Source organism: Hippoglossus stenolepis, chromosome 23, assembly GCF_022539355.2.
Source record: "Hippoglossus stenolepis isolate QCI-W04-F060 chromosome 23, HSTE1.2, whole genome shotgun sequence".
NCBI lineage: Eukaryota > Metazoa > Chordata > Actinopteri > Pleuronectiformes > Pleuronectidae > Hippoglossus > Hippoglossus stenolepis.
In genome coordinates, this window is record NC_061505.1 from 2,011,641 (window position 1) to 2,019,568 (window position 7,928).

The following is a 7,928-nucleotide window of genomic DNA, read 5'->3' on the forward strand; positions in this document are numbered from 1 at the left end:
GCTGAATCTTTTATGAGCTTCCGATTACTTCTTTTCTATCTGCTCTATCTTAACTGGAAACTTATACAGAGTAGTTTCCTGTTTCTTATTTCCTGTCTCAAACTGCGTCTACAGAACCGTTCATCCTTTCTGCAGAAAGCTCCTAATAAAATACTCAAAGACAAATTTGGGAATCCAGCCTCTTGTGTTTTCAGATTTCCATCACAGTACTCTAACTGGATCTGATGGACCACAGAAGTTGAGCCAGTCACTTTTCTTTTTGTCAGTTCAACATGCGCAGAACGGTGAAAAACCAGCCTCTTGTCGTGTGTCCCCTGTGAGACCGTCCATCTTTAACATCCTTGTTCACATAACCAGAGTGTTTGTAATCATGATGTCTGGAAATTAATGAAATCTACATGAAATCAACAGGTTTAATGTTCTGACATGTTCACAATGACACGGATCACATGAAAGTATCTGTGAATGTCCAACACTACCTCTATTTCCTCAAAGCAGTTTCTGTTTGATAAGGTCACACATGTCTGCCCTCTTGACATTGTGTTCTTCTTTGGTCATGTTACTGAGAAAAGATTTTGTATAAGTTTAGTTACCTCCTGTCATGTTGTCCAATCAGACGAGAGCACGGATTCTGTATAAAAGAGACATGATTCCTCCTCAGGTCACAGACAGTTTGTTCAACAGGTAAGAAAGAGGAGATTCTTTACTGACTGCTACTGATGATTGAAAAGGAACTTAACATCTTTAACTTGTTTGTCTGTCTGTCTGTCTGTTTGTCTTACTGTCTGTCTGTCTCTGTGTCTCTATCTCTCTCTGCCTCTCTGTCTGTCTCTGTGTCCTCTCTGTCTGTCTGTCTGTCTCTGGTCTGTCCGTCTGTCTGTCCGTGTCTCTATCTCTCTCTGCCTCTCTCTCTGTCCGTCCGTTCGTCCGTCTGTCTGTCTATCTCTCTCTCTCTCTCTCTCTGTCCCTCTGTCTTTCAATCAATCATTGGGATTAAATGGTTTTTCCTCCTGCAGCTTCCAGACCAAGATGGATCCACGTGTGCCGAAGTGTGAACTCGGTGAGTATTTTGCATGAAGTCAATGTTTCTTTTATTTGGATGAAGTAAATTATTATTTATATTTATTTGAATATTCTCCGTAAGTAGACCAAACTTTTTACTGTCTCATAAAACAGAATGAAATGTGAAGCCATCTGCGGTTGAGTCCGTTAAAGTTTATATTGAAAGAGAGTTAAAATCCTTTTTCTTGAGTTTTCTCTTCCAGTAAGTCTTTGTGTGTCCAGATGTTGTCAGTGTGCTGCTGTTCACAGGGAACCAGGGTCAGACTGCTGCTCTCAGCTTCAGGAAATATCTGGCTGATTATCTGGAGGACACAGACTATGAAAAGCTGCTGCAGACAGCAAAGGACGGCCTCCCGCCCATAAACACAACGCACCATGTTGTGATTGTTGGAGCTGGCATGGCTGGACTGACGGCAGCAAAGCTGCTGCAGGACGTAGGACACACGGTACGTGCAGCAGGTCCATCACTTAAAGCTGCTGAAATACTTGTGTTGACCACTAGGGGCAGACATACACTGAAACAATCCCGAACATACCACCTGAACCAAGGTCTGCCCCCTGCTGGTTCCGTGCTGCAACATGTTGGGTGTTTTGTATGATGATTTAAGGAGGGGACCACTGGACCAACTCCCGTATCCGAGATATTTCAGCTTCATTTCTGTTCAGTGGGAGGAAGTGAGGAAGCTTCATCTATCTTTATTTATTATCTAGTTCTTGACGACATCACTTCTGTTTGAGTTTCTTTATGTTTCAGACCTGACTTCACTGATCACTTCTAATCTTACATTTATGACCTTTTTGTAGCGTATAATCCAGAGTTCAGAGTCGAAAATACCCATTTATTATAAAATCAGGAATAAGATGCTTATGTCTAACCTGGTAATTTACCCGTTTGAACAAGGTGACCATATTAGAAGCTAGTGGTCGTGTGGGAGGACGAGTGGAGACCCACAGGAATGAGACAGGCTGGTACGTGGAAATGGGAGCAATGAGGATCCCAAAATCTCATGAGTGAGTAGAAATTGTTTTTTGTTGAGATTTTATTTCGTGGTATCTTTAGCTAGCTAATGTTCTTTCTTAGGTAACATGGGTGTGTGTACGTAGAAAAAACAAAGTGTGTCAATGTGTTGAGCTCTGACTGAGTCGTCCAACTGAAACACAACTGAACACTGGATATTACCCATGATCCTCTGCTCCCTGAACCAGAAGAACTGCTGCTGTAACAAATCCACCAAACTCTGTTCAGAACTCTTCATGTTTTAACAGTTTCCTGCTGAATATTGGAGATAAACTCTGGTTTTTAATAACTTCAGAGTGTTTTTAACTGATCTCAGTTCAGCTTCACTCTTCAACTGGAGCTGGTTGTGACAGTTGAAGCTGACTCTCAGTCAGTTCTTCTCACAGGAGATGGAACCCACTCAGCAGAGTTACAGAGAACAGACGCTCAGGGAGAGAAGGAGGAAACTTTCTCATGTTCACACTCACACATCAGACTCACTTTCATCAAATTGATGATTTAAGGTTAAAAATTTGCAAAGTGTTGCTTTAAAGAAACTCCAGAACTCTTGGACAGGTAATGTTTTGGGACTGCACTGTGTTTAGCTCCTGTTACCTTGCTCTAAGCTAAATGTGATTTAGTGATGTATAGATATAAAAAGTCTAGTAATTTGAATCTATTTTTATCTTAACTACAAACTCAAGATAGCACGACATTCACATTCTCAGCTCAAATGTTTGCAAACTTCAGAATTTCTACAGACACAAGCTCACGACCTTGTGTCTCAACAGAATCGTCCGCTGGTACGCGGAATCACTCGGACTCAAGCTAAATAAATTCATCATGACTGACAACAACACCTTCTACCTGGTCAATGGGATAAAGAAACGCACGTCTGAAGTGAAAAGAGAGCCTGACATCCTGGGGTATAACCTGGAGGGTCACGAGAAAGGGAAGTCGGCCGACCAGCTGCTACAACAAGCTTTGAAGAAGGTGTGGAAGCATCATGTGTTCTTTCATATACAGTAAATACCAAAGTATGAGATGAAAGATTGTCTTACATATGTATTTATACATTTTGTCTTAATTGATGCATTCCTCTAAATCTCAACCATTTGGAGAGTTCCATCGGTGACTACGTTCACATAGACGACTATATTCCGATGGTTGACTTTATTCTGAGCGAAACATTTTATTCGATTATGATGTTTACATAAGTTGCTGTATTGGGAATTTCTGCATTTGGGTAATGTTTAATGTAAAAACAGACATGTATTTAGAAGAATGTATGAACAAATGTGTTTCTGTGAGTTAACTTAAAGTTTATGGGTGTTGCTCAAGGAACGTAGATGTTTATGGCATCCTCCCTTTGAGTATCACTGAGCAAATGGTTCACTGCAGGGGTCACTCAAGGTGTCTGAGCAGAGGGGTGCAGGGGTCTCTGAGACAGATGGTTCACGCAAGAAGTCACTCCAGGGGTCTGGGACAGAGATGGAGACAGGATGTCTGCCCACCCTGATCAGACATCAAAGGGGCTGATGGAATACCTTCTGCTCCTCTCAGGGAGGGGCTTGTGATGCATAAGAACACAGCGCTGAGGAGTGTTCTTTGCTCTTTGTATAATGTCCTTCTGATGATTGTACATTGAGTCCATCTGCAGATGTTAGAATTGAACTGACTTTGTGTTTGATTAAATAGAAATTTCCACGACATTGCGAATAGAATATTCAGTTACAGAGCATAGCCTCACTATGACTCATGTCAACATTGCGTCCTATTAGTGATCGAACCTAAGAAATGCGTCGTCAAGCAGTTGGTAAGTGTCGTTAGTAGATGATGCAAACTCCTGTGAAAACTCCTACTGGACGTTATATTATGATTAATACGTATACATGTTGACATAATGTCAGAATACTCAACGTTTCGATTTGATTATTGTTTCTTCCAAGTTTGAACTCACTTGGTTTAAGGTAATCAGGAAATACATGTCGCCCAGATTTGGCCCATGCTGCCCTTATTTGTTTTGGGACATTTGGGCCACATTTACTATTTCAAATTGTTTTAGACGTCTGAGTTTTATACATAAACATTAAATTAAACATTTACAGTATTTATTTCAAGTATACACTTGAATATAAAACACATTTTCTCTTCTTGTTTGATGGTTATGTGACTTAAATGTGTACCTGTCGTTGTAATTGATCTTTTTTGTAGGTGTATGACTATGTGGAGAAACATGGCTGTTCTGAAGCTCTTAAGAAGTACGACCACTACACGTGTGAAGGTAAAGCACAATGTGATTTCAAGTAAATGCACAAAGTTAGAAACACAACATTGTGTGAATTATGTTCCTTCAGCACAAATTGGTCTGACAAATATGACAAAACAAATATTCAGGTGTTCAGTTTTTGAAAAAGGGTCGACTAGCTGGGTAATTATGAAAAATACACCTCGTCAGTAGTCTAGTAGATAGTCTGACACGCCCCCTAACAAAGCCTGGTAAAGCGAGAGCAGGAGCCGACGGGGGGTCTTAAAGAGACAGGAGCTAAAACCTAGTGTTTGAGACAGAGGCTGAAAAGAGGAGCTGCAGCAGTGGACAGTCTGAGGAAAGTTTTCTGAACATTAGAGCATGAAAACATTTGACAGTAATAACTCATTAAAATGAACAACCTGAATATAAACAGAATATGTCTCCTTTAAGATGAATGTTTCCTTTTTCACAGCAATATCTGAAAACGGAAGGTAATTTGAGTGCAGAAGCCGTGAGGATGATCGGAGACTTGCTCAATGAAGAGAGCATCATGCACATAGCTCTGACTGAGATGATTTACATCAGCAGCGACATCAACGACCACACCAAGTGAGACTTACCAACATTAGTATGTGTTTGAATTGCCACTCTAGTAGTAAGTAACAGAAGTTGGTGTGTGAGCAGTACTAGTGGATAACAGAGGTTAGAATCTTGCCTTTGCACAGTGATACATTTATTAGGCCACTGAAAGCAGCTAACATCACCTCAACTCTTCCTTACTTGTTTTTGTGAACAAGATACGTCAAGAACAACTTGAGGAAATGTCTTAGGCAACGACAGGATGCTCAGGCAGAATAAATAACAGTGTTGACTTCCCACACTTTCCGTACAATAATTTAGTAATTTTCATGCTCAAATGAGAAAATGTCTCTTTGCTTTTGAAGGTACGATGAAATAACAGGTGGGACAGATCTTCTCCCCAACGCTTTACACAAAACACTGAAGGCCCCTGCTCTCCTGAACTCCAAGGTGAAGCGTATCAGTCAGTCAGATACAGGTGTCGTCATATCGTACCAGAAAGACAAAGAATCCTCTCTGACAAACCTTGAGGCTGACGTCGTCCTGGTAACCACCACAACCAAAGCAGCCCTGTTCATTGACTTTGAGCCACCTCTCCCCATTAAAAAGATGGAGGCCCTGAGGGCGGTCCACTATGGCAGCTCCACAAAAATCATCCTCACCTTCAGTGAGAAGTTCTGGGAGAAGGACGGCATCAAAGGAGGGAAGAGCATCACCGACAGAGCCTCTCGTTTTGTCTACTATCCCAGTCACAGTTTCAAAAACAAGAAGATCGGCGTCCTCCTGGCTTCCTACACCTGGGCTGACGAGTCGCTTCTCTTCCTGGGAGCGAGTGACGAAGACCTGAAAGAGCTGGTTCTGAGAGATTTAGCTGCGATCCACGGCGAGTGCATCCAGTGTCTCTGCACAGGGGTGGTGGTGAAGAGGTGGAGCTTGGATCCCTACAGCCTGGGCGCCTTCGCTCTCTTCACACCCTACCAACACCTGGAGTACTCTAAGGAGCTCTTTAAAAGTGAAGGCAGGCTGCACTTTGCTGGTGAACACACAGGCTTCCCTCACGCCTGGATGGACACAGCTATGAAAACTGCAATCAGAGCTGCGATCAACATCAACAAGGCGGTGCTTGATGTCTCCACCTAAACAAGAGACGATCTCTGAGCCGTTACATCTGAATAAATCAGTATCATTGTACTTCATGGTTTTAGGGAAATCTTTATAATTTTTAATCACTTAATTTTTACATTTATTCATTTGAATGCAGATGTTTGTCATTTGAGCTTGAGATTAGTGCCTTGTTCTGTTTTCTATGATTTTCATTAATTCTGGTCACAATCGATGGTTGTATACGGTTTTATTCTGGTACAGGGGCTACATACATGGAAAGATTTTACCTGTTCAAATTTTATCTTTCATATTCTATAAACACAATTAAAATGCAAAGAAAATGACGTATGTAATCTGATTGATTTGAGTGTGTCATTAAAGTCTATAATTGAATCCGAAGCCTGTGCACTTGAGTTACTGATTTTAGCGAAAACAACAATTAAGTAATAATATGATCAGATGCATTAATTCTTTCACACTAAGACACATACTACCGTTCAAAAGTTTGGGGTCACTTAGAAATGTCCTTATTTTTCAAAGAAAAGCACTGTTTTTTTCAATGAAGATAACATTAAATTAATCAGAAATACACTCTATACATTGTTAATGTGGTAAATGACTATTCTAGGTGGAAACGTCTGGTTTTTAATGAAATATCTACATAGGTGTATAGAGGCCCATTTCCAGCAACTATCACTCCAGTGTTCTAATGGTACATTGTGTTTGCTAATCGCCTTAGAAGACTAATGGATGATTAGAAAACCCTTGAAAACCCTTGTGCAATTATGTTAGCACAGCTGAAAACTGTTTTGCTGGTGAGAGAAGCTATAGAACTGGCCTTCCTTTGAGCTAGTTGAGTATCTGGAGCATCACATTTGTGGGTTCGATTATACTCTCAAAATGGCCAGAAAAAGAGAACTTTCATGTGAAACTCGCCAGTCTGTTCTTGTTCTTAGAAATGAAGGCTATTCCATGCGAGAAATTGCGAAGAAACTGAAAATTTCCTACAACGGTGTGTACTACTCCCTTCAGAGAACAGCACAAACGGGCTCTAACCAGAGTAGAAAGAGAAGTGGGAGGCCCCGGTGCACAACTCAGCAAGAAGACAAGTATATTAGAGTCTCTAGTTTGAGAAATAGACGCCTCACAGGTCCTCAACTGGCAGCTTCTTTAAATGGTACCCAGAAACGCCAGTGTCAACGTCTACAGTGAAGAGGCGACTCCGGGATGCTGGCCTTCTAGGCAGAGTGGCAAAGAAAAGCCATATCTGAGACTGGCCAATAAAAAGAAAAAATTGATATGGGCAAAAGAACACAGACATTGGACAGAGGAAGATTGGAAAAAAGTGTTATGGACAGACGAATCAAAGTTTGAGGTGTTTGGATCACACAGAAGAACATTTGTGAGACGCAGAACAGGTGAGAAGATGCTGGAAGAGTGCCTGACGCCATGAGTGGCCAGCGCAGTCACCAGATCTCAACCCCATTGAGCTGTTGTGGGAGCAGCTTGACCGTATGGTACGCAAGAAGTGCCCATCAAGCCAATCCAACTTGTGGGAGGTGCTTCAGGAAGCGTGGGGTGAAATTTCTACAGATTACCTCAACAAATTAACAGCTAGAATGCCAAAAGTCTGCAATGCTGTAATTGCTGCAAATGGAGCATTCTTTGACAAAAGCAAAGTTTGAAGAACAAAATTAATATTTCAAATAAAAATCATTATTTCTAACCTTGTCAATGTCTTGACTATATTTTCTATTCATTTTGCAACTCATTTGATAAATAAAAGTGTGAGTTTTCATGGAAAACACGAAATTGTCTGGGTGACCCCAAACTTTTGAACGGTAGTGTATGTATAAATCCTTTGTTTTGTATTATGGCGTCACATCGAACCTTCTGCTCTGGGCTCAGATTTAGGGATTGTTTTGCCATATTGTT

The 7,928-nt window shown here is 41.1% G+C and overlaps 1 protein-coding gene across 1 annotated transcript; it reads left to right on the top strand.

The window, feature by feature from the left end:
* The first annotated feature begins 677 nt into the window (after window positions 1-677).
* LOC118102969 (L-amino-acid oxidase-like) lies at window positions 678-6,047 on the top strand. The gene is given in 8 exon segments (XM_047339007.1): window positions 678-684; window positions 1,017-1,060; window positions 1,312-1,508; window positions 1,964-2,073; window positions 2,851-3,052; window positions 4,274-4,348; window positions 4,783-4,919; window positions 5,255-6,047. Coding segments are annotated over 7 exon segments (1,545 nt in total). The 5' UTR covers window positions 678-684; window positions 1,017-1,029.
* Window positions 6,048-7,928: the final 1,881 nt, after the last annotated feature.